Below are 27,421 nucleotides of genomic sequence, written 5' to 3'. Positions count from 1 at the left end.
CGTTATCCTTCCTTGTACGGCGCGCTCCGCGTTGCTTACCGAATCCCGGGGAGGATCAGCGGCTCAAAGGGACTCCCGAGGGATGACTCTCGAATTCTTTTGCGCGACAATTCCGATGAATACCGGCGCGACGCATTAATAAGCCGCCGCGGACCAGCGTTGAATTATTAAGGGTAGACAACACACTTCGGGGGTTTTTAATGCTCGACGAAATGAGGTTGGTCTGCCCCCGCTTCTTCTTATCTCGCTGCAATCTATATTGCAATAATCATGCGCAATTCTCACGTGACTCTTCAGCGCTACTTGTCTTTAATAAATAGTGCCACAAATATCTTTCCCACCTTAATCCCTTGAAGCACGGTGGTAACCCACTCAACTTCTTTACTTTCTGGCCATTTCATTTCTAGTTAACGCATTTAGGTCGAGTTTTTTGCATTTTTTGGGTATCTTGGCAATAAGAGAACATAAAAAATGTATGCGTCAAAGGGTTGAATGACATACCTATACTTTTACAAACGACGAATTCAGATATCACTTCTCTCTAAGAATCAACCAGTAAATTATCACTGAAACAGCACTGCGACTTTCAGTGGCATACTTATAATTGCAAATCAGCGATTATTCACTGTTTTCAGTGATAATCCACTGATTGACTTTCAGAGAGTTCACACTCCTCTATGTAACGATTAATTTAAAACAATAGTATTCTTACAAACTTAAAGTATTTCTGTACAAATTCAAGTGTCATATAGCTAACGCTCTTAGTGAACAACGTCTTTGGGTGTCAACGCTCTATCAGTATTAATGAAACTGGCACTTGCACGTATCTAAACGGGCGTCGTCAAAACTCAGCGCCTCTTCCCCAAGACGTACGGTCTAACTTTGAACAACGCACGGATAAAAGACGTAAACGTAGACGATCGGATTACATTCGTCGGCGTCTTACTGCCAGACACTCTCCGTCCGAAAGGATTAATATCGTCCACCATCAGCGAACATCAGATGACGACGACAGTCGCCTCGCCTCGCACTCTCGCCTCCGCGGATCCCTCGTCCTCTCGTCTTCCGCGCGCCGAGGACACCCAACAGCACCCCAGCAACGCGGTTCCCGAACTCGTACGGCGTTGGTGGCGCGCGCCATATTGGGGGGCGGTCGGGCGTCCCTCCAATCGGCACCCGCCAGACGCTGGCGTGGGTGCCGACCGCACCCAATAATCCGGGCACTCGCCCCACCAATCAGCCGCCACACCCACGAGTGTCACGTGCGCACAAGCAACATCGTTGCTGGCGAACTAGTCGTGAGCGTGCCCTCGTACTGTGCTCGTCGCGGCGAGCGCTACACGTCTTGCCTATTGTCAAGATATTCAATAGTAGTGTTGGTGCGATAAGATAAACTTGACGTATAGTCCCGACTTGTTTGCTCGGATTATCGGAGCTTTGCGGCGAGTAACACGTCAACGTTATTCATAATTTCGACTTGGACCAAGTTCCGACAAACGATTCCGGTCATGCGTGTTGAGGAGCTCGTCTCGTACGGTTTTCGTCAACTTCGAGGGTGTCCGATTAAAGAATAGACTGCGGTGTGTCTCAGGATGGATTAAGTGCCGATGTAAATTTAAATTTAAGAAGCTTGCAGCTACCGGAGGCTATCGATGAGAAATCCACGAGAAGGCTTCAGCAAAATGTGTCCTCTCGTTCAGGAAGTAACGACGAATTTGTTGGAGGGAAATTTTCGCTTAAATGCCCGAAGTTTGAATTCCACCTAGACACTTTGCCCTTGGAACAAGGAAGCCTGGAATTTCCAAAGATACCATTACTCCGCTATCTAAGTAACCTTAAGTTACCAGCGGGAAGATATCGCGGGTATTCTTTCTTTTTTTCCTTTGAAACGTTTTCTCGATAAAGAGAATCGCGATTGCACGAGCGAGAAGAAAAATAGAATCGATATGTCCCGATGTGGCGCGGGGCGACGCGTTCGCTGAAGTCGCGGGAGCGCGTAGATAATAGCGGCGAGTGTGAACGCACGCGGAAGCAGCGTAAACGCGGGTAGCAGTTATGACCAAGATGAGACTCGAGTTGTTGGGATGCGACACTCTTCCCCTGGAAGGGGTGTACCGCTCGCAGCGGCACGACGTCCTGACGCCGCAGAGTAGCCCGGAATCGCGCAGCGTCCGCCAGGAACAGCGCAGCGGTGCGAGCAGCGATGTCGGTTCCGCGACATCGCAAGGTGACATGTATCCGCTAGATCAGTCCACCTTCGAGCTCGATCATCTGCCTCTGCATATCCCGACGATCCTTCATTGTAAGTTCGCCGAACGGTGGCGTCGTGAGACCGTTGAGATCATCTAATGTTCCTAGAGAACTTGACTTCTCCTGTAACTTTAATTTTCTCGACGGAGCACAAACAACTTTAATCATGCTATTTTGTTGGCACAAATAATACGCAGCGCTCTTCTCTGTTAATATCGCGAAAATTATCATCTCGGTTTAATCTCTTTAATCTTCAATATACTTAAAGAATAATTTAAAGTTCGAAATTTACGAAAATTGGCTTGAACGAATGGCAGACATTAAGCTCCGCGTTATACATTGTGCTAGTGTTAACACGTAGAACTTCACTTTGAGTATATTTTATTAAACGAAATAGTAAGTAAAAGAGGGAATTTATTCATTAAAACAAGTTAAAATATTATATAACTGTGCAGAGTAATCACTTTTTGTTTAGATGTTAAAATTGCAGAAACATTAATAAATTGGATCATCTTCTAGAACGTTGACGCTATTGCAGATATTCATGGTGACATTATCTACAATTGAGATTGCTCTTCAATATCATATTTCTCTTATCAAATATTGAACCTATAATAAAACTGTACAATAAAATAACAATAAATTTAATAGATAAAATATAAAGCTATGAGAGGTCAATGACAAGTAGGCCGACGAATAAATGCTATATGTTGGTGATATCAAAAGATCAAAATAACTTACAGTTTTAAAGAGACATACGTTTCGAGATCTTTAATATAGTCGTCTTCAGTGTACCGTAATTAAAAACTGAGAATCATGTCAATGCAATGTGATATAAAAACCGGGGTTGGGAAGTAATTTCGTTACTTTCTCTCGTAACTGTAACTTAACTCACTTACCTTAATAATTACTTTATATATATTTTAAACCTCCACACAGATCGTATTAGGCCTTGCATTTGTCCATACATGCCATTATCGACACTTTCCAATTCAAATGCAGACTCGATATTTTTATTTTCATCGCAAGAAAGTACCTGCAAAGTAACGATTCGTTACTTTGTGAATAACTGTAACACGTTACTTTTCAGAATTGGTACTTCGTAACTGTAACTAGTTACATTTTTAGCAAAAACACTGTAACTAGATACTTTTATAAAGTAACTTTCCCAACCCCGTATAAAAGCGCTATATATATATTTATATTGTTGAGAAATAAAATAAAGTAAAAGTGTATTAAAAAACGCAGATGTAGTTACAGAATTCAGTAAAATATTAAATTATTATAATATGTGCATAAAACTATTTCTCTATACCTATACTTTTATAAAAGTATACTATAAAAACTATACCTATACTTTTTATACTTTTCATGTGTATATTATTAATACGTATAATATGAAAAGTATAAGCGCATAAAGGTATATTATTTCACCAAAGTCGAAACATACGCGTAGACAACATCTATATACTGTTATTGCGACAAATATTATCATATGCCTCGATGGTCGAATTGGTTGAGACGCCCGCCTAGAGAGAAGGGAAGTCCAGGTTCAAACCCTGGGCTGTGGTAATATTTTTCGCAATAAATTTTCTGCGTTAAAAAAGTATATAGCCAGTCATGGTCGATTAACTGCTTTGCTTAATCATGTTGATTCATCTGCTGGCGTCAAATGATTCTTAATGTTATATTATTATATCATTAACAGAGGAAAGTCTCCTATTACGAGATAGGCTCCTAATCTGAAGTAGAGGAGTTCCTGCTAAATGAATAGGTTCCAATGAATTTATCGCCTTTGAAGTAAAATCTGTTTAGTGGAAAAGGTGTAATCGTTGCGCAAAAAGATTTGTGATCAAATTTCGATGTCGAAAACCTGCTGTCTCATATTAGAAGCCTATCTTATAATAGGGGACTTTCCTCCACTAATCTCTTTTTGTACTGTTTCTTATACATATTGTTACATCCGTTGTGTCGACCGACGTGTTGCAGCTACGATACCAAAATGCGGCGGATGTCAGGAAGTTATTTTGGATAAATACGTTCTAAGGGTCCTAGAGAGGTGTTGGCATGCAAGGTGTCTCACGTGTCGGGACTGCGGTGCCAGATTGACCGACAAATGTTTCGCGAGGAACGGCCACGTGTTCTGCAAAGACGACTTTTTCAAGTAAGCACCAATAATTGCTGTGACAACCTTACTTGCGTACATGCACGTGCAAATATTTTCAAGATATACCGTAGATCGTGCATTTGTGATACATTTAATGCAAATAGAGAAATTATCCTTGTACACGAAGAGCTTGTTTCTCGGATGGTTTATTACAATTTATCCGAAATATTTATTATTGGTCATTACTCTTCTTAATTTATTTCTTGTCTTTATTATTCTTAATATTACTGCTTGCATAAATTTATTTAAAAAATAACAGACAGGTCTTTCCATCTTTCGCAATACTATTTGTTCGACTTATCCACTTATCGATAATAGCCAATCGATAATCATGTAATGAAACGAAAGAATATTATATTTCTAAAACATATACAGGAACATCGGGTATTTCGGTATCGATTCCGGAAAAATTTTTTCCTTACAAGATAAGATACCTTTCTTTTCTTTGAAAATCTAGATTCGTTTTCTTTTTCATTTTTTCTACAGATTTTCTATTGAATGAAATGTTAAACTATCGCAGAATTATTTTAAAATCACATTTTGCTGCCGTAACTATAAATTTCTAGTCTACAGCAAAACGGTTTGCTGTCGCACCAATACATAGAGACAATAGCAAAGTGAAAGATGTTCATATATTATACTACAACTGAAATTTAATTACCACGGCAGCTTTTAGCTACGGCAACTTTTTCTCCGTGAACCTAATTAGAAATAAAGTAAAAAATATACCAGCATAATAAATAATTATGTAATTATAATAGGTACAAATTAGTGGGGGCGCGTATTGTTTCTTGCATCCGCGTCGATTATCAGACTTGACGAACATTATGCCAGCTACATAATTTTGTCATTGATGTGTGAATGTAATGTGAAAATATTGTATGTTGTTGGTGTGGCAGGCGTTTCGGGACGAAATGCGCGGGCTGCGGCCAAGGGTTGGCACCTTCGCAGGTGGTACGAAGGGCGCAGGAGTTCGTCTACCACCTCACGTGTTTCTCGTGCGCCCTTTGCTCTCGGCAGCTGGACACCGGCGACGAGTTTTATCTCATGGAAGACAGAAAGCTCGTCTGCAAGCCCGATTACGAGCAGGCGAAGGCGAAAGGTAAGACGTAATCTTTGTGTAACCCTTTAGACTTTTGCCAGCGCTCCCGCAAGAAAGGATTCCTTCTTTCTTTATCAGAATGCAATTGTTCACAGTCTGCAAGTCTTTTCTCAGAATTAATTTGAAATAAGTAGCTTCCACCCTTAATCTTTCACACTATTCTTGATACTTTCACATTTCTCTCTCCTTGACAACAGAAACGACACGAGGAATCCAAGTTAAATAACGTTTGAATATTTCTAATACTCGGGATTATGGTTGACGAATTGCCGATTGATTATAATATTATAATTAGTCATCAAGTGCCGATGATTACATCTGTGAAACAGTTTATTTTGATAAACTCTTCCTTAAAACCACTGTGGTAAAATGTAAACTTAAATAAAACTGCTAGCCTTGGTCGATCTAATCCTTGAGTATTTTTGATATTTCTTTCAGTTCAAATTTCTGCTTCTTTTTTTAACTTAACATATTTTATATTATATTATATGATTAATTAAATAAAGATCTCCAAAACGTACGATGCGTAATCTGTGCGATTTTCAGAACTGGCGGATGGGGGAAGCATAGACGGCGATCAACCTAATAAGAGGCCGCGGACGACGATCACGGCGAAGCAGCTCGAGACTCTCAAGCTGGCGTACAACACCAGCCCGAAGCCGGCGAGGCACGTGCGAGAACAGCTGTCCCAGGACACGGGCCTCGATATGCGCGTCGTCCAGGTCTGGTTCCAGAACAGGTGAGAAAAGTTGGACAGTCGAGCTTACGGGGTTTCCCATATCCCGAGCTCTTCATGCAGAGATACCTTATATTACAATTCGTCGAGCTAAGCGCACGTGAGTGAAAATCGAAAGAAATACCGCCCGATTAAGCGCATCGTCTAAAATTACGCGACGGAGAGGCTAGATGAGAAAAGTTAATTTTGGATCCTGATGAAATCATCAAATTAAGAGAGAAGCATTTTGGCTTATCGTCAGGATTCTGCATTAGCGTCTGATGTGGCCTCAAATATGGTTTCTGAAGCCATTCATGGAAGCAATCGAGAGATTCGGAGTCGAGAGACACCAATCCTAATATAATACATCTCTTTTGTGACGCACAACGCATTAGATACTTCAATTGACAATGGCAAAAATGAATTTCTTGGCAAGTCAATTTCTTTCTTCGTCATTTCTCGAGTTAACTTCCATTCGAAAGATTACGCGCCCTGTACCGTTCGACGTAGACTAACGCGGAGACGGTCACTTTGAATTTGAGTAAATCCCAGAAGAAATGAACTGAAGATTATAATAATAGAAACTGACACATCTACGCGCTCCTAACTTTATTCTACGTACTCAAGATCATGATATCCGCAAGCACCGTACTTTGTAACCGTGGATGCACATTTTTCCCTCTTATCGCTCGAGTGGCACTACGTGATATTGTAGGCAAAGTAACGATTCTTCGCGAAAAATTGTTTTATCTGTAAAAGGAGAGTCCTAGTCGCTGACCTCCGTCGCTTATCGGATCGGCGAACGATGTTAGAAAGCGCGTCCGTGAAAATAACGCCGAGGATAAGTAAATAAAGCCTATCAATGACGGCGGATAAATATACTAGGTAGGTAAATTCATAAAACTGCACACGTGTGGTGCAGTTTTCCAGAAAGCTCGAACCGACATTCGACGTAATACGAGATTAATATCAGATCTGTCGCCGCGAGATAAGATACATACTTTCGCTATTTCAGAGAATCGATACTGGAAAGTAGAAATTTATACCAGATGTTGACGATATGAGTGTCATAAATAATCGAACACCTTGTAGCACAAAGAATAGGACGTTTATCATTCTAGAAGTTGTTCTTTTCTTTTTCGATTTTATCGGCGTTCGGTGACAACAGCCATTGAACGCGCGATATTCACGCGATAAAATGGGAATTTCCATTATATATTTTGACGCGTCATAAATTGTAGTCTTATTAGCTAGCCATATTCAAGTGCATCAATAATTTTTAAATAATTAACGATTAAGCGCGACGAGATGTCCCGAGGTAAAATTAACTTCTCGATTTGTTCGGACTTGCCTTTCACTTTAGAGATTTTTATTGGTAGGTACTTTTACTGTGAATAATCTGCGCTGCTGAGATTAGCGATCTTATCTTCGGAAGTTTCTAAAAACAAAACTTTTCAAAGCAGCCATTGGCGATTTCCTAGCGGAAAACATGTCTATAAATAACTACAAAAAATTGACTTGAAATAGAAATTTGTAGAAATTTTTATATCTTCGTTGAAACATTAATTTCTTTTTTGTAAAAATATCTACGAAACAGTACAAGTTACAATGTTCTCAAATCAAGAAATTATTGCAAGTAGTATTTCATGAAAATGTACAATTTTGTAAAAATTAGTGAAAAACTTTACTAGTTTAAAAAATTTGTGAAACAACAAAATCTTAAAGAATTGAAACATCTGCTTCCTTGTAGAATATTACAAAAATTAACAAAAGTGTCCCAATTCTAGCATTTTCACGTTGGTTTTTATAACACTTTTTCAATTTACGTAAAATTTCTTAGATTCTGACGGTACATTTTATTCCTTTTGTAAAATTTTGTAGAATTATTTCCGGCAGGGTTGTTATTAATTGCTATCGTAACGGCCTCTGTGTAGAAGGGCGAAAGAAAAGAGGCTGAAGAAGGATGCTGGTAGGACGAGGTGGTCTCAATATTTTCGCAGTATGAAAGGCGGCGGCGCCGGCGGTCACTCGCCTAGACACGATAAGCTTCTCGACAAAGACGAGCTGAAGGTAGACTTGGACTCCACCTTTGGCCATCACGGTGAGTTGCATTATCGCATTATCATTTTGTCGATATAAATATAACGGCGGCAATAAAAAGAAGTAGCGAGAAAAGCTGAAAGAGAGATAGACGCCGCGCGATTCTTGTGCGTCGCAATTCATCTCAAGTACAATATAAATACCAGTCTACAGTGCATCTATAATGCATCGGTCTCTTCGACGTCTCTTCGAGTCTGAAATTGAACTTCTAGGCGAATTAACCCTAAGGCCCGGTTTCGCCAACGCAGTTTAACTTTAAGCTTAGCTAATTCGTTCTTTGTCAACTGTTACTTTAGAAAGAGACAAACGCGAATTAAACTAAGATTAAAGTTAAGCGACGCATGGTGAAATCCGGCCTTAGACGACAGACTTTTCCATGAATTTTTATGATTTATAATTTTCATATCATGGAGCCTAAAAAAATTAACTTAATATAAAAAAATAAAAAACTCGTATGGTCGAAGCGTCGTCTAACAATTCTTTTTACTAATATTGAGAAGTATTTATCTTCAAATGCGACAGCGCGATCTAAAAATATACCAATGCGAACTGGCGGCTATCGCCCGCGAGATTCGTCTCCCTCAAATAATGATGCGTCAAAATTATCCTAATAATCTCGCGCCAGTCGCCTCCGAAATAATCCAGACGAGCGGCGGATTATACGCGGTGCCCGTTTCCCGAGTAAGTGCAGGTAATAGCGAGCATAAATTCAAGGATGGCCCGCAATCTTCCTGAAATCTCGGACACGGTGAGCCGGCAGTTAGCCTCTGCGATCTCCTGAATATTTGAGGAGATCGTCCTCCCCTCGGATAGCAGGCATCTGGGTACTGGGAGACCCAGGCACAATGGATGCTGCCAGTCGCTGGCTTGACTTTCGACTTCCAACTTACGGCGCGTTAGAATCGCTCGTCAGGGCAGCACCCGACGCGTGACTGAGAGCAATCATTTTAGCCACGTCTACTTCTAATATCCCCGATTCACGTCGTCTCTAATTTATCCAGTCTCCCGGACTCCGTCCCGTCGTTAGAGCAAGGGAATCGTAGTCCGATGAGCGTTTCTTAACAAAGGGGTTCGCCGCGCTAGGCTGAAGCTTGAATCGATCTGTTCGCAGACCTCAGCAACGACAGCTACGGAACGGTGGTGAACATGGGCCTGGACGGCGAGGGCGCGAGTCCAGGCGGCGGCGGCAACGGAGTCGGGGGCGGACCGCCCCGCGGATACCTGGGCGCGACGACACCCCCGTATCTCTCAACGTCCAGATCGCCGTCCTTGCCACCCCAGTTCCCGTATCCGCCGGACGCCGGTCTCTCGGTATACACCACTCTCGGTAGGCCTCACGCCAAGATGCCCGACGGATGCACTCTTGAAAGATTGCGCTCTCTCGTCTCAGCCCTCCTCGACTACCCTGCGTCCTTTCCCAGCCTGCCGACGTTTCCCCAATCCTTTTATTCCCGAATCCTCGCAGCTTGCCCGGTTCTCCAACTTCGTCCACCCTCCTTCGATCGCGTCCAGAGAGAGCCTGACCTCTCTTCAACTCTCTTGACTCCCCGGACTGGCAATTTCCTCAGCTCCGGGCCTCGCCTCGCTCGCCGGTGGTCAATAATACACGCGGCTTGAGGCGGAAAGGGACCCGGACGCGTTAAACTATTCTAGCGCGAGAGTCGCAACTTTACGACTGACGCAAACCGTATGATTCCAGGGGGACCGGGCGGCATGGTGCCAGGACCAGCGTCGGATCTGAGTAACGAGTCGAGCGGAGGTGGCGGAGGCGGCGGAGGCGGCGGCGGCGGCGGCGGCGGAGGTGGCGGCGGCGGTGGCGGCGGTTACCCCGACTTCCCACCGTCGCCGGACTCCTGGCTCGGCGAACCGCCGCCCCCGCATGCTCACCATCACTCTCACTCCCATTCTCATTACGCCACATAACCCGCCAAAACCGCGCGTCGCCAAACGCCGTATAGAATAACGTGCTGGCGGAGCGGGGCGTTCACCTGAGATCGCCGACGCCGGTCCCGTCGTCGTCCTCGTCACCCACGGAGAAACCGAGGGGCGGCTTCCTCCTTCGATGACGTCTCTTCGAACGATACATTTGGCGAATTTAATACAGCGCTAACTCGATCAGGCCCGACCCGGATAGCACAGCGAATTCGCAAAGGGTCCTTCAGGTTTCCTTTCTGAATTGTAATTCTTCAGGAATTCGTTGATCGGGGAAGTTACATGTACTTCCATAATGAATTTCTGACGAATACTTCGAGACGAACTGGTCGTGGCTGATTCTCCAAGAATCCTTCAGATATTCGTGTTCTAATATTCCGTCGGTGCATACATTCTTTAGAATGAACACCAAGAATTATTTGACGCCAGTACATGACTAACAATAGTCACGCGTACAATCGACCATAACTGGCAACGTGTTTTTAACACGGAAAGTTTATCGCGAAAGATATTACCTCAGCGCAGGGTTTGAACCTGGACTTCCCTGCTTTTTAGGCGGGCGTCTCACCAATTCGACCAATTCCAGGTTCAAACCCTGGCTGAGGTAATATTTTTCGCATTAAATCTTCCGTGTTAAGAACACGTTGCCAGTTATGGTCGATTGTAAGCTTGATTATCTTTAAAGTGAACTTACGTTCACCCAGGGTTGAGAAAGTTGCTTCATAACAGTATCTAGTTACAGTTACAGTGTTTTTGCTAAAAATGTAACTAGTTACAGTTACGAGTTATCGATTCTGAAAAGTAATGCGTGATAGTTACAGTTTATTCGCGAAGCAACGAATCGTTACTTTGCAGTTACTTTCTTGCGATGAAAATTAAAATATCGAATCTGCATTTGAATTGTATAAAGCGTCGATAAAGGCATGTATACACAAATGCAAGGCCTAATACGATCTGTGTGGAGGTTTAAAATTATATATAAAGCAACTATTAATGTAACTGAGTTAAGTTACAGTTACAGACGAAGAGAAAGTAATAAAATTAAGTTAGAGTTGCCAGAAAAAGTAACTGTAACAGTAACTTTGTTACAAGTAACGAGTTACTTCCCAACCCTGCGTTCACCTTTGTGCTATCTGGGGATTCTATTAGACTGCGGGGAAGATCTAAAGTCTTTCATGCGTGCAAGATCTAAGAGCAAAAACGAAGAATGCGTTTGTTACACTCTAACATTTTCGAACATTTTTATACGGAATGTTTTGTGTGAAATAATTATATTGTGTAAACTTATATTATTTTTACTTTATAAACAAGTTTACGAATACAAATAATATATCAAGATATTTACATTTAGTTTGGAACAATGTAATTTATGGAATTTATAACAATTTACAATCGTAATTATTTCAATGATGTACCTAAGACTTGAATCGATAATGGGATGAGCGCTTTCTTCGCTCTTAGGTCTCTTACGCAATCGCTCGGTTGGCGCTGAAAGACAAGTTCGAGTCAACGACGAAACACCCGCTCGCCAAAGTTGCGGATAGACTGTAAAGCATTGCGAGGAAAAATCTCGAGAGGCTCATTCTCGACGAAGGGCGACGCGGTTCTCCTCAGCGGCGACAAATCGCGCGACGCTCGCGAACGTCTCGCACGGTCCAAATCCACAAGTTATTCTCCACGCGCCGGTATTTCACACCGTCCCTCCTCACGATCTTTCGTCATCCAAGCGGCCGTATCGGCGCCCACGCACACGTGGCACACGTACGACTCGCGCATTCGATACTACGGCTAATCTAAATATATTTATGTACAAGTTCCTCGTTTCTCGGAGTTTGATTGTCGAGTAATAATAGGAAGTAGTGTTAAACGTGCCCCGGACTGCTCGCGGATCCATTCGTCGTGCGTTAAACGTCTTCTAGTCTGTGTTTTGCAGAACGTGAGTGTAGAAATCGTGATTTTATAACAGAACCCGCGCACGTTTCGTTTCGATAAGGTACTCATGTACGGCAGATATTTGATACCACACCGAATAAATTTCGCATTGTCACGACGAATGTGGTCGCCCGTATGATCATACCACTGCCTCCAGGCCCGACTTTCATAGTGCAAGTTTTTGAAGAACGTCAGGGAACTTCGAGCCCGACGCAGAATTCACAAATTTCATATACAATTAAGCAAACTTCGAGAGGATCGATTAGAATCAAATTCTCCTGACGCGCAGCAAAAGTGCTATTTTCTGTGTCTCCCTTCTGTCTTTAAAATACAATAGATAATTTCGCGGAATATCGAGATAAAGTACTCTGTGTAATCTAAATTTTTACCGAGCTTATCTCGCCGATCCGCTTTATCGCGCAACTGGAAGAAGCGAGGAATGTTCCGCGACATCCGGTCAACATAAAATGGTTTTGATTCATCATCGTCGCTCGTGGCGAAGGCTTGAACTCTGAAAATCGGGCGTCGGGCATGCGTGTCGACGATTTATCTTGCTTGCGTGTGACGCTAGAATCTTGAAATGTGTATTGTAAATAGTACGAGTTAGACCTGTAGGAAAAGTTGGGCCAATCCAGGATATCCGATTTCAGTTGCTTCTCTATTACTTACGTTATTGGAACATAAAAGAGATCGAATCGTGTTAATTTAGCGACCAGTGATATAATTTATATTCGTGCTAGTCAAGTCCTTTCGAATTTGATATCACACAGATATTGCGCAGAAGCAACATCTTGTTTCAGAATCGAATAATGTGGATTGAAAACTTTTCTGTGCTAGTTGAAATTGCGTAAGAAGATGGACGTGGAAAAGTCTCAACGTGCACAGTGATGTTACGTTAATTCAATCGACGAATTTGCAAGCGCTCCTTCGGACACACGTCGGTCCAGTTTACTCCATTGTGGACACGCTTTAATTATCTTTATTATTATCCGATATACAAATTTCGAAATCTGAAAAGCGAGTGCAAAGTCGCCCACAACCTTTGAGCGGAGCTGCGCGATCCTGTACATTGTTATCGCTGGTTTTGCGCGCCGACCTGCGCGATCAAAATTGCTGTAATTTCAAACTGCACCTCGCTGCTAATTGACTACAAGGTCACGTAAGCCGTCGATTAGTGATAACTCGTATTATGTATACAGAGAAGAAATTGAAAAATCGTTCTCGAGCACTAAGTCACGAAATATGTCGATAATCAAAACAGGAGAGAGATAAGTCGAACGACTTGAATGTACGATAAATCCTAAGTGAAATGCACGCAATAGTAATACGAATCTCGTTTGGATTAATTGTCCTTTGTATCTCTGTCACATTAACATTCTCACAAGTTGCAATTAGAACATCTCGATTTTTCCTCTAGCATCATCATTTTTCTAATACTTTTATACGTCATATTCGCTCTACTAGGAACATTACAAGAAATAGGATTCAGATTTTCAAGAAACGTGACACACATATCTCAAAAGGGACTTACTTACTGACACTTTGCTATAAAAACATTTAAATGATTTTGCAACGTAGAGAATAAAATGGGACGCTGACAAGTGTCGATTAAACCAAACGCGTCTCATATTATTATCAAATGGCGTGCAACGCGGACCCGCAGCAGCGATAGAAGCGCAGAAACGTCACTGTAGAATTGTACATAATATATCTCGGTCCTATTCCCAGCCCTCTCCAGCCCCATCACGCTCCCCCCTGTCTTACATGCTCTCATATACGTTCTACCAACGGGTGGGATTATCGCGAACGGAAGGAAACGGTAAGAAAGGTATATTAGACTTATAAGAAAGATTAATGTTGTACAGTATTTCTCTCCGCTCTTCGCCGGATGTGCGGTCGAAGGAATTCGCGCGTCTGGCGCAGTTCGTACACTTCACATCACTATGAGTTATTACGGATCTTTATATTATTATCTAGTCATGGAGTGATAATAAAAATTCTATCATAATCTTAATCTCCGCCCCGTGCGCGCGGCTCTTTTTTTTTATATCTCTCTTCTCAAGAATCGCACGCGCGGCACGTTGCCGAGTGCGATTGGAATCGCAGAAACTGGAAGGCGCGGGACATCGATGGTGAAAACTGAAGAGGAGAACGAAACAGAAATTCGAGATGGACGCGATGTACGATCGTGTACATGCGTCTGTGATTAACGCACCAATTCTGCATATCAATGGCACTTTATTCGTGGTGATTATGTACAAATGCTACATAACGATATATGAGATAATTATATACACACATACGCGAATTTCTGTTATTCGTAAAGCAAAATACGTCAACAAACGAAGACAGACTTTAGTATCGGCGTTCGCGCCGTATTCAGCATTTGGAAGAAACCTTTTCACGGCGAAAGAAACGATCTACAAAAATGTCAAAAATATCATGCGCGTTCCCATATAAATATGTATATACAAATCTCGATGTACAAATCCATTTTAAGCTCTCTTTCGTCTCGTCCTTTTATATTTTCTCTTTGTTTTTAAATTGTGAAAAATAGTTTGTTCCGTGCCCGTACGAAAATATCTGTCGCTTAGAAATCGTTTAACGTTCAAAAATTTTGTAACACGTAATACCTAGTATTACAGTATTACTGAGTATTACAATTCTTTTTCGTGCCGGTATGTATCGTTCGCTCTCTCACCTCGGAAAAGTGTGAGAAGAGGCAAGTGAAAAAAAACGCAGATAAAACACGATACATTGAATGAACGATTAATCTATGAGAACACGATTCAACGAGTAACAACTTCCCTACGTTCTACCTGTTTTTCCACTCTTCGTGCATAATATTTTTTGATCGGTCAGTCAGTCTGTAATCTCTTCTTAATTGTCCAAAGATTCATCGTATGTCCTCGTCTTTTTGAGGATACTCCTTGTGACCATGAGTTGCTTTATTATCGCCTTTTCAACATTCTTCTTGTTCTTGTTTGAGGCTGATAAGTGCTCAAACGTATCCTCCAATGCTTTCCTCGTTTTCGTCAGTCTTCGCTTTAGTGCTTCATTCTCTTGTTTCAAAGCTTCCACCTCTTCAAGACCTGTAAAAGATAATTTGCAAAATTAGAATCACTTTGTCATTTTCAAGTGCATTTACAGGCAAGTGTTGAATAAGACTGATTGATCTTAAATTGAGACTATAGAATAAATTTTAAACAAAAGAGAGATACAACAGATTAACAATAAGTTCTTTTAAAGTATTTCAAAACGCACCTTCTATCGGTAATGGACTTTCACTGTTTGAGTCTTGAGTTCTGTGATTGCTGTCTTCGTCGCTCAGTAAGTTTGTCATAGATTCTGTGATCTTCAATGTGTCTTTCAAAGGTCTCACTGTGGTAACAGCAGCATCGCTTTCTATTCCCAAATCTGGCGAACAACTGGATTTACTGCGTCCTCCGAGTGCGGAGTAATTTGTCGTTTGCCAAAACTGCGAGCCCTATAATAAATTACAGAAATTTAAACTTGAATATTCACAGTCACAGAAGTTTGAGTCTTTTAAACGGAGGAGAGCGCGATATAAACTTATTACAAAATATGCTTAACTAATCATATAAATTGAACTCAAATTATGCAGTTATATAAATCTTTATGATAAAGTGATAAATGTAACAGCAATTTTTAATGTGCAACATTTAAATTAAATAAAGCGTGCATGCTGACTGTTTAGCGTCACATGCAATTATTAGGCTTATTGAAGTACTATAGTGTGATATGTCAATTATGTGTAATTCGCGACTCGCACTTGTTAAAAATGGACAATGCACTTGTCCAGTCTTAATACAATAATATGAAGCTTAGCAACAGACAGCTGCATTTAACGCTAGAAAACAGCGAACTAACGTTATAAGGTTGATATTCCCGCAGAATATCGCAAGTTTGCTTGAGCGTAGCGTCCGTAGGCATCGACGACACGCCGCTCGAGCTCGCCGTCGAATCGCTAGCCTCGCACACCGCCATGTGTCTCCTGAATTCTTTATTCGCAGTTTCAAGTTCTTGCACTCTCGCTCTATGCGACTCGTTGATCTGATTCAGATCGTATATCTGTACGGCGACGTCACATTACGTATTAGTAATGACACACCGGGGAACACCTTCACGAACTAACTCCAGCTCCGCTTACCTCTTTGCTGAATTTATCGTGCAGCGAACGAACGGCCGCGTCATATTGACCTTCCGTTTTCCTCACATCATGCTCAAGCCTCAACTTGTCGTTCGTCAGCTTGGTATTCTCCACGAGTATCTGGCTGTACGAGAGAGTGAGATGATCCAGTTCTTTTCTGAGAGTGGATATGGTTGCCTTGGCAGCCTCCGTTTCGTCCTCCAGCTGTTTAATTCTCGCACGCAACTGTAACGGATCACACAAATTTCACGTTTTCAAGTGTCTAATGTCTTGCGAGAATTTTTATAACCAGGGTAAAATAAAAGAGCAGCACTCACGGACTCGTTCTCTTTATTGAGTATTAAAAGTGTTTCCGTAGTCTTCCGCTCGGTATTTTCCTTATACTGCAAAAATTCAGCTTTCTGTTTGGTGATGTCGCTCGCCATTTGCTCGACATCGTTGATCTTCTTCTCCAATTGCGTCTTGCGAACGCTATTCTGCTTGCTCTCCTTTCTCAGTGTATGGAACTCGTGTATCCTCTTTTCCAAAGAGGCTTGTAACTTCTCACAAGACCTTTGTGACTTCTCCAACTTCGTAATGAACGGCATTAATTTCTCATCGATTACCTATAAATATAAATAAAATTCAGCTTTTGTGTAAATTCAATTATTTATAGATTCCTACATTAATGGAATTATGTTTATATAATTAATTTAATTTTTAATTAAAAGTTCATAGATAATTTAAGTTTTTGGAAAATTGTAAAATAATATCCATTCAACCATTAATAAGCATAACTGATGATCCCAAAATATACTTACGCAATCAAACGAAGCTCTTGCAATCAAGTCGTTCCTTAGGGCACTAAGTTCAGAATACAACATGTTGTTCGTTTCTTTCAACTCCTGTATTTGGTGACTCGCGTCCAGATCGCTAAAGTCGTTCTGAAAGGTCTTATAATAAGGCACATAATCCGCGGAATCCTCGGAGTCGCTGCAGGTCTTGGCGTACTTCGTGAATCTGGCGCGGTTCACGTTCTTGTATTGCTTCTCCTGCAGGCCGATTCTGGCCATGGAGACGGTCCGGTCGGGCTCCGAGAACGTCTCGGAGTCGGACTGCGACGCTTGACTCTTGGATATTTCCACCATGTTCTCGGACCGACTTCTTTTCACAGAACCGTCGATCCTGTCGTCGATCGCACCGTCTTGCATGCCTTCGAGAGCGCGCACAAAATCGTCCGACAGTATCTTGGAGCTGAGCAGAACGTCCAGCACGATCTTCTTGTGCTCGTTACCAATAGTGTCCGCGCGATCGGTATTCTTGAGCATCTCCTTCATGAACTTCACCAGGTCCTTGAGATGCGTGCGCAACAGCTCGCAGTACTTCTTCGCCCGCTCCGTCTCGTTGCCGCAGCCATCGATTTCCGCGGCGATGTCGGGCTTCGACACGAGCTTCAGCCACTTCAGATAATCCACTTCCTTTTCCAGATCGTTCCGCTGACTCGTCAGCCTCTGAAGGTTCTCACTTAACGTCTTCACGTCCACCGCTTCGTCACTGTTGACGTAACCGAGCCGGGCAATGTCGTTCGTGAAATTCACTTTAACACCGATCTCGGTCAGCTCGTGAACCAGATTCGCCAACTGAACGCTGCTATCGGCCTCCTGGACGATCTCAGGTTTATTGCGGTTCCTATCGTGGCTGTACGATGCTGTCATATGATTGTGCAGCTTGGCAATCTCCTTGTTCTTGCTCCAGAGTTCTGTGTTGATCAGCATCTGCAGATTCTGAGTCGTCACCTGCAGTTCCTTCGTCAGCTGTTCAATCTTGCGGTTCTTCTCCTCTACCTCAACATTTCGTTGATTCAACTGCTCGAGCAGATCTTCCATTCGCAAAGTATCATCGCGATAGTTGGTGGTGCTAACTTCGTCCACACTGTTCGCCTCGTCGACGTGCCTGAGCTTATCGAGCTCGGCGATTTTGTTTTGCAAATCTTCCGTAATGATCTGCTTCTCCATCTCCAGGACCTCAATCTTTTGCTCCTTATCGAGAAGACGAACTTGGAACTCCTATACAACAAGAAGTAACCTCATGTTTGATTTGTACAAAAATTAACTAGATAAAATAATTTGATTTTTTTAATTGTCTTATTTGAAAAACAGATGTACGAATAAAAATACAGTAATGTGAAAGATTAAAAATTAATTTAAAATTGCCATACTGTACAGATAATAATTAACGGAAAATTAGATATAAAAATTTGTCAAGAATTTATTTGAATAAACGATAAGATGTATATTACAGCAAGAATAAAAAATATTTTAAGTAATTATCACAATTACTATGAGAAAATACTACAAAACTATTATAATAAATTTATACATTGCTTTCTAAATACAAATATTTAACACTTCTTTAGATCAGTCTATTTGACGTTATTTTTTGTGTTCACCTCTTTCTGTTTTATATTTGCATAATTATGCAATTAGTGATGTCTCATGCTAGTTACATCTTATCAAAGAGAATATAAATCAATAGTTATGTAACGTCAAAGACAATATAAATCAAATATAAGTAATAATAAAGACAATACGATTAACGTACATATAATTCAATTGAAATGGTATGCCATTCACTTATTTATAAAATGAGTTATTTTATTATATACACAAATATATTAGAACTGTAAATTGTAACTCATGATATCGCAACAATGAATAAGAAATTATATTTACATTATGACATACCTTGAACTCGACTTGCGTTCGCTTTTCCAGGAGATTCTTCTCGGCTTTTATTGTCTCGATTTGGTCTCGTAGGTCGCTAATCTTGCTTTCCATTTCTTCGAAACGTTGCTGCAAGCATAAAGTATTGTTCCATATCAATAAAACTCAAAACAGTTGGATTCACTAGAAATGCTTTATTCAAAATATATATGTATAATTTTAATTACAATAAAATGTCAAAAATTCATGTACATACATAATGTAAGAAACGAGCCTTCGAGAAGTGTGATAAAGAAAAGAAAATGCAAAGACGTTACATGCAAGTTACACATTCTCATGCAGGGAAACAGTTACAATAATTTAACTTTTCAGTTTCTTAGACCAACATCGCGGCGGTACGAGTGTGACAATCGCCGGTTCCTAAAAGGAAAATACATTTCTTGTCATTTCTCCTGTTCCTTTGCCAAATAAATATGCCATTATGAGACTTATGTGATAAGAGAAGCTTTGAGAAAAATGGTTTCAACTGTACGGAAATATAACTTTCGCGTTGTCAATAGACAATTAACAGTAATACATTTTTACACACGAAAAGAAAAGTTTTTAAAATATGATTTAGCTTATTAAAGTAATATGGTCTTTTATCATTGTAGACATTTCGTCTTACGAAGTAAAACTTATTTAATTATTTTGTATTAGTTTCACAATTGTGTGCTAAATATCTCTCAATTATAAATTGTTACTATTTTAGTAAAAGAAATTACAATTTTTAATTCATGTCAAATCTGATTTCATGAACGCGAATAAAATGCTATGTAACGAGATATGTAAGTTTCAATAAGCAGAATACCTATATTTTTTTATTTCATTAAAATAAATTGCTCTTTCAATCGTAGATTGCTTTACATTTAGAGAATATATTTCTTTTTAACTCGAGATTATTAATCTAAAAAATTTCTATTCTTCATGCAGAAATAAAAATACTGGTGTTAATTGTAAGACAAATGAAATTATAGGACCAAATAATATAAAATTGCACATTCTAAAATGTTAAATAACTTCCGGACAAGCTTTCTAACTCGTCAAAAGTGTTTAATTAAAACCGTTTAACAGGTTTAACTCGACAGATTATTAACTTTATTGGCACTTTAACTTAAATTTTAATAAAATTTTCTAATTTTAATTTGTAAAGTGTGCGAGAACTCACTGCAGAGAGGAAATCAATGAAGCCTGGCTAAGTATGCTAAGCATCCTTTAATGAAGATACCAAGGAAAACGGCACTCACAATAACAACACCCAGTGCTATACCTACCTCCATCCGCACCGAGGCGCACAGACAAGAGAACATATTTAATTTGTTGTTGAACTTTTAACCAGGAAGCAGCAATAAAACCAGCGACCGATCAATCGACTCGCGAATACTCTACGTCAGTGCTAGCGCGATCAGCACTGGTGAATATCCGTTAGCATGAAGACTATGCCAATATTAGTTGCCTACGCATCTGGTTATAATTACTGGCTAACTTTGAATTGCTAGAGCTTCCATGGAGCGCAACTACCAACAAAATCTCTTCACTCTTTCATTTAAACGTTTTCAAAAGTATTGTATAATCTTTTCACAAATTTCTTGGCTATCCCTTTGTACTCTCAAGTTATTCGGCACGTAGAGCAAAGCAACAACTTCCTCCTGCTATGCTTGAGAGTTAGCAATCGCGCGCTATTTCCGGAGCGTACAGACGCGAGTCGTTCTCGTGATATCGTCGAGATAGCCTGGACGATCGGCGACGGATCTATCTCGTTGTTTGCTCGTGTTGTTGTATTCTTGTAATATTATTCGTTCGGCGCTACCGCGGCTGCGGCTGCTGATCGGTCGAGATGAGTATTCGTATGAGGACTGCCGCGTATCGCGATGCATAGACCGTAAGAAGTCGCGAGAAGAGGCGGCGGTCTCTATTAATAGACGACGGCCGCGTCTTCCCGCACGGTATTCCCGAGATACCAGACGACTCACGCTTTACGCCTCCAAAATCTTTCTCTGACCAGTGCAACGGACTCCTTGGGAAGCTTTATAATGTTGGCAGGAAATTGTAAAACGTAACAAACTTTTGTAAAACAACAGCCAGAGGAAATGAAGAAGTCTAGTAAGAGAAATATGAAAGGCACTGTATAACAGGAAGACATTAAGTAATAAGAAAAATTAAGAAAGCAATAGTTCAAGTAACGTTTTGTGGATATTTAATGCCTGGTAAAATTCTTTCCTTCATTTTGGATTCTAATTGTTTAATTCCCTATGCTGACATGTCTCTATTACTTTTACAAGGATTTTCTAGATAGCCTAAGATTAATATAATGCTCTTTTGTAATACATTTTGATAAAATTCAAATTTCTATATATGTATAAAATATAAACTCTGTAAAATTGTCCTTTCACATTTTTGTAAGATTTAAGAAAGTTTAGACAATTTAACTGAAAGAAATATATAAGCAGTTTGCTAAAATATTATATAAAAGTAAAATATTGAATAAAAATATGAAATTTTCTAATTTTATCTAGAATTTGATATACCATTTGAGTATCTTATATTTGAGTATAAAAAGAAGTTGAAATATTTAATAAATTAATAATAGAAAATTGTTTTATAGTAAAGAATATAAAGGATCTAACGGTCATTTTTATCCTCAATGCAGTGAACTCGTGTGAATATGTAAAATTCCATATGTCTCGGAAAAAGGTTTATAAAAGGACACCATAAAAGTCCTATTACTTATTATATTAATTAAATATTGTTAAAATGTGTTTTTAATTGTGTAATGCTGTCCGAAGAATTTTGAAATGTTGTTAACAAAAACTGTGTACTAGAAAAACAATTAACTTGAAAGTTAACTGTTAAATATTTCACCATTAATATTGTTCGAACAAACTATAAAATTGTACAAATTTTCAAGTACAATAAAGTACAAACACACAATCTGTCATAAATGTTCTAAATACAACCGTTGCAATATAAGTTGCAGTAAGCAATGTCCTAAAAAATACGTTGTTAAAATTTATCTAGTATAGCGCATGATTAAATCACATATTATAAAAAAATAATAGAAAATTTTCGTGTATAAGTAAACTATGAACAAAGTAGTCAAGAAATTTGACATAAAATATTACATAATAAATCTCTCATGCGTTGCAAGACAAACAGCTGTCAAGTGAGATAGTTTAAAACGACAATAGTCAGGCAATCATAATGATGGCATACAGCAGAAAAGGATAAGCAGAAGTTAGATGAATTTAGCGATTCTGAAAGAGAGAAACTTTCGAAATATGCCAAGCTGCTGAATCATGCTTCTCGGTAGTCAAAGCGTGTCTCCACGTTTTAGAATTTGAGATTATATTTAAAAATATGGATCAAACAATCTCCCGATAGTTAAAAAATCCAATTGTCAAATGTAACAATTCTGAAACGTAGAGATCGACAAACAAGATCAGAGATGAGTCGCAATATTGACCTGTTTGCAGGAATCGTTTTCAATATCGTCCGCGTTCTTAACGCCGAGATCCTTCAACGAGACGAGACCGTGGCTGTTTCTTCTCTTGCGTAATTCCATCTCCGGCTCGACGACCTGCCGCTCTTTGTGAGACTCCGCATCTCGCATTTGTTGCTCGCGCTCCATGAAGCCCTGTATCGCTCTAATGGCTTTGTGGTGCTCGACTTCCATCTTTTTCAATTTTTGCTCGGAACTTTCCGCTTGCTTCTGGACATTGCACAATTTTAATATCAACTGCTTTCTCATATCTTCGTGTTGTTTTAATTTATTGTCCCTTTCTTCCAGTTCCTGCAATTCAATTGTTTTTAATAAGACCCAATTTTATGGCAGAACCATAGACATAGTAAGAATAGACTGCGCGTTTCCTATCTCTCCCGTGTTGAGAACATGTATAAACTTTAGAACGAGATAGCTGAAAGTTGAGCGGTCGCCATGTTTATCTAATAACAATGGAGATAACAAAAGAGTAAGGGGAATGAAAGAGAGCGACCACTCAAAGTATATGTTGTCTCGTTCTAAAGTTTGCACACTTCTTCAGCCAAACGCGCAGTCTATATATTATACGTCTATGGGCAGAACAGGAAACAGATGTTTTACTAACCTTTATAAGATGCCTGATTTCCTTGGAATCTCCACCTAACGGTGAGCTCAAACTCATTCCTCTTTCTTTATTCGATTTACAATCGTAGGAGCCATCATGCCTCGCTGTACTTTGAACGTAAGATACTTTCTGCCCCGTAGACAGCGATAGATAATCGTTTGTCAACGAAATTAAAGCCGAGGGACTACTGGGCGGCGAGCGCTTGCCATAATTGTTTTCGCACTACAAAGTACAATAAATATAATTATAAAGTACAACAGATATAGATAAATAGAGGAACCCAAGCAAAAACATGTGACAGAACTTTTAGTACACAGGTAAGTTTGAGACTTCTGTAGCTGTACTATCATTACATACTTTTCATTAAAAGCGCTTATTCTAAAACTAGATTTATTGCGTGTGTTATCAGTAATGTCAAAAAATAGAATATTTAATATCAAGAAGAAAATAGCAAAGCCCGATTACGATTGTAAGTTGTAAATAAATTACAGTGAATCATAAAACGACCAATGCCCGCCTCAAAATTTAAGAAATTTTCTTAGTACTAAGATGCAAAATAATGATCAGAATCTTGTGCTGTCTTACTTCAAGAAAGAAAGATCGATTTAATTCACCTGTGATAATAACGCACGATGCTTATTATTGATCTCCGTGAGGGCATCGTCGCGCGTTTTTATGGATCCCCTCAACTGAATAATCTGCTTCTTCCTTTTCTCGGACACCTGGCTGACCTCCTCGTACGCCTGACACTTTTCCTCCAACAATGCGCTCTTCTGCTTGAGCAATCTGTCCCGTTCGGCGAGATCGTTTTTGTATTGTTGCATGGCGGAATCCTTCTTGAGCAGTTGGTCCTTCAGCTCTTTCACTTCATTGCTCAGTTCCTCAATACTTTGCACTCGATCGCTGTCCTGCTTCTCCCGCAGCTGCGTTTCCATGTCTAATCGCTCTCTGAACTGATCCCTCTCGTTCTCAAGTTCCTGCGCCCAATTGCGCTCCTCTTCCAAACTGCCGGTTATCTGTTTCACCTAAAACGTGTAGCGAAAATTACATATAAATACCGCACAATCTTTCTTCCTCCTGCTCGCACGTGTCACTTTCTTTTTATAGATGTTATACGATTGTTAAGCAAAAAGCAAATTCGTATCGCATTCCCAAAAGACATGGAAAGAAATGTTTAATTCGTACTAGCTGCTTTCTTTAATACGCCTTGATTCTTTCCTCCCATACAGGGTTATAAATATTCTTATATTTAATAGAATCTATTAACAACGTTGATCGTTATAGGTTCATTTATATAAGGTTCATTCTATATGAGCTTACCTCTGTTTCAAGGGAAGCCATCAATTCTTCCATTTGTCGCAACTTTTCCGCGTTTTTCAACGCTTGTTCCGGAGTGATGCCAAATGTTTCCTTATAATACGTGGACGTATCCAATTCCCTTTCTCGATACTCTGCTAATTCTGTAATAACGAAAAGAATCTATGTGATAGATCATAGCAGTAACAAGATTTACTGGAATAAATAAAATTTTTATTGCATTCGAAAATAAATTTAAATGTCTGCACAATAATCATGCAACAGACAAAACGAGTTCACTCACCTCTTTCAAGCTTGGTTACTTTTTCTCGCTCCTTTTCAAGCGATTGCTGATATTGATCTTGAGTACGGGAAGTCGCTGCTTTCTGTTCCTCATACAATTTGAAAGCTTTAGCTGCCTGATTAAGAAGGACCTGCTTCTCCATCAATTCCTTCCTCAATTTCTCCAACTCTTCCTGAAGTTAGTGATTAGTCAATAACACAATAAAATCATAATAATTAATATAGACTTACAGGTTTTATGTAATACATGATTATATTCTTCATAATATCTTTCAAAAAGTCGCGTCCAAAGGGAAGAATTTACAACGATAAAAGTAAGTTAGAGGAATCAATACGAAGCAAGTTATAATACTGACAATGTCATAAAAACAAATACGGACAAAAATAGCACACGGCGAGATTAAACGGAAACCTACTCAAACATACTTGGCAAATATTTTGAGTCTCTTTCACGAAACAAAACGAAAATGCGAAAACAACTGCACGAGAAAATTTTATTCTACATATACAATTAATTCTTTCGAAAATAATTGTTCTCCTTTCGATCGCCGTGTAGAAACATTTTTATTTTTTTATTAGATTGCATGTTAATCAACCTTTAAATCTACGCTCGTTTTGATTACATCCTCGTCGGAGAAGCTGCCGTTCCTTGCAGGCTTCCCCTCTTCCAGGAGATAGATTCGCAGCTTGAGCTGAAAGTTCTCCTTCTTCAGGCTGCTCAACTCGTCCTCGTACTCCTTCATGGTTCTGCCGTAGCCAACTCCACCTCCTCCGCCTCCCCCGCCATCTCCTGATCGCGCCATCGTCGCTCCGTCTTTGTCTCCGGAGGAATTCTCACCATATGCTCTTGTGTTTCCACCTGAAACAGATATTTTCTTCAGGATAAATTCGTAAAACGTACGCGAACAACGTACGTATATTAAAAAGAGACAGCGCGAACTTTACAACCATTAAATTAGTAAATTATTAAATTGGAAAACATTCTTCTGTGGATATAAATAATACTCTTTGCTCACACGTCTATATTTAATTGATATTTCATTTAATTTCTTATCGTATATTTATATAAAGAAATAAGTTTTTTGGAAATGGTAAGTCGCCAGTGATAAAAGAAATACAGTACTGTAGTTATATAAATAAAATTACTATTTAATAAAATGTGCCGCTGACGTAGTTCCTGACGTTACAAACGACATTCATCAAACGATTAAATTGTAAATTATTTATATAACAGTGTTTACGTGATGATTGTTAACATCTGTTGCTTCACTTATTCCTCCAACACGTTAAATTGCACCGGCAGTGCGCGGTTTTCACACGCGGCACCTTAAAAAGAGAGCAATGCGATGATACCGCGCGCAAAGCCGGCGCGGATAATCGTAGGTTCAAGCCTGCAAGCTCAATTTTCTATCTGTCATCCGAATAATCACGTGCCCAGCTCTAACCGCATTATTTCCGACACGTGCCGATGGGATCCGTATATGAAATTTTGAGTAACCACGATATGCCACATGTACCCCATTAAACCCGAAATTAATCATCTTGAAATACTCGATTTTCCTCGCTCGATGTCGCGGATAAAACGATACAAATAAAAGAGCATCATTCAACGCACTTTCAACGCCTACGTTCTTACGAGAGATATTCCCTAAAAAGTACTGTAATACACGGGGAGAATTTTTTCTTAAAATTTATCCTGAAAATCGTGTGGGACAACGTGGCATTTCGAAGAATTTTATGACTTTTTAAATTTTACCATACTCACTAAAAGTCAATCAGTGGATTATCACTGAAAACAGTGATTATTCACTAATTCACAGTTACAAGTATAGCACTGAACAATTCAGTTAGAAGTTTTCTGCGATAACGCACTGATTGACTTTTAGAGAGTATTTCACTAATACACTCACCCGCAAAAAAAATGGGCCACCACATTTTAGCCCAATTTTTCAACATTTTTCAATAGCGATAACTCGGCGAAAAATCATCGTAGACAAATGATTAAAAAAGCATTTTGAAGCTTGAAGTTTCAACTTTGAAATGCTGTCAACAATTCTTTAAAATTCGTTTATCTTCCTTGTTCTATGCTTTAAAAAAGAACACATTGTTTTTTTTCTTAGAATTACGTATTTTTGACGCTCTGTGGCTGGATAAAAAAATTTGTCTCGAAAATACCATCTTAAATTTCATAAACTACAACTCTTTGCCTACAAAACGCTTTTTTAAAAATTGTCCTACGATGTTTTCTGACCGAGATATATGATTTTGAAGCTAAACCTGTACTTTTTAGAAATGTTGTCGATACTCAGCAAAAACTAATCGTAGACAAATGATTAAAAAAGCGTTTTGTAGCCAAGAAGTTGTAGTTTATGGAATTTGAGATGATATTGTCGAGAGAAATTTTTTTTATCCAACTACAAAGCATCAAAAATACGTAATTTTAAGGAAAAAACAATGTGTTCTTTTTTTATAGCAGCGAACAAGGAAAATAAAGGAATTTTAAAAGGACATCTAGAGTTGGACATCTAGAGTCACGTTAAAGTTGAAACGTCAAGCTTCAAAATGCTTTTTTAATCATTTGTCTACGATGAGTTTTCGCCGAGTATCTA

The 27,421-nt window shown here is 39.7% G+C and overlaps 2 protein-coding genes across 4 annotated transcripts in view; one reads left to right on the top strand and one right to left on the bottom strand.

Moving 5' to 3' along the window:
* The first annotated feature begins 2,040 nt into the window (after positions 1 to 2,040).
* LOC105558625 (LIM/homeobox protein Lhx3) lies at positions 2,041 to 10,814 on the top strand. The gene is made up of 7 exons (XM_012006410.1): positions 2,041 to 2,302; positions 4,240 to 4,414; positions 5,317 to 5,519; positions 6,066 to 6,258; positions 8,169 to 8,335; positions 9,446 to 9,661; positions 10,034 to 10,814. Exons 1-7 carry the CDS (start codon positions 2,056 to 2,058, stop codon positions 10,255 to 10,257), a joined length of 1,425 nt encoding a protein of 474 aa, XP_011861800.1. The 5' UTR covers positions 2,041 to 2,055; the 3' UTR covers positions 10,258 to 10,814.
* Positions 10,815 to 14,416: 3,602 nt separating this feature from the next.
* Positions 14,417 to 27,421, bottom strand: part of LOC105558623 (centrosomin) — a 16,015-nt gene continuing 3,010 nt past the window's right edge. For 2 of the 3 annotated variants that reach the window (XM_012006407.1, XM_012006408.1), the window contains exons 2-14: positions 25,409 to 25,671; positions 24,814 to 24,985; positions 24,534 to 24,673; positions 23,828 to 24,238; positions 23,214 to 23,435; positions 22,574 to 22,900; positions 19,093 to 19,200; positions 17,170 to 18,414; positions 16,687 to 16,974; positions 16,370 to 16,594; positions 16,090 to 16,290; positions 15,463 to 15,685; positions 14,417 to 15,290 (exon numbers count right to left, since the gene is read on the bottom strand). In XM_012006407.1, the coding sequence (XP_011861797.1) occupies positions 15,079 to 15,290; positions 15,463 to 15,685; positions 16,090 to 16,290; positions 16,370 to 16,594; positions 16,687 to 16,974; positions 17,170 to 18,414; positions 19,093 to 19,200; positions 22,574 to 22,900; positions 23,214 to 23,435; positions 23,828 to 24,238; positions 24,534 to 24,673; positions 24,814 to 24,985; positions 25,409 to 25,615 (3,981 nt within the window). In that variant the 5' untranslated portion in view covers positions 25,616 to 25,671 and the 3' untranslated portion in view covers positions 14,417 to 15,078. The remainder of the gene's footprint in view (positions 15,291 to 15,462; positions 15,686 to 16,089; positions 16,291 to 16,369; positions 16,595 to 16,686; positions 16,975 to 17,169; positions 18,415 to 19,092; positions 19,201 to 22,573; positions 22,901 to 23,213; positions 23,436 to 23,827; positions 24,239 to 24,533; positions 24,674 to 24,813; positions 24,986 to 25,408; positions 25,672 to 27,421) is intronic. The other variant, XM_012006409.1, reaches the window with a different exon arrangement.

The sequence above is a fragment of the Vollenhovia emeryi genome, unplaced genomic scaffold (genome assembly GCF_000949405.1).
Source record: "Vollenhovia emeryi isolate VEMERY1.0 unplaced genomic scaffold, V.emery_V1.0 DF939326.1, whole genome shotgun sequence".
NCBI lineage: Eukaryota > Metazoa > Arthropoda > Insecta > Hymenoptera > Formicidae > Vollenhovia > Vollenhovia emeryi.
This window is presented reverse-complemented; position numbering and strand designations above follow the sequence as displayed.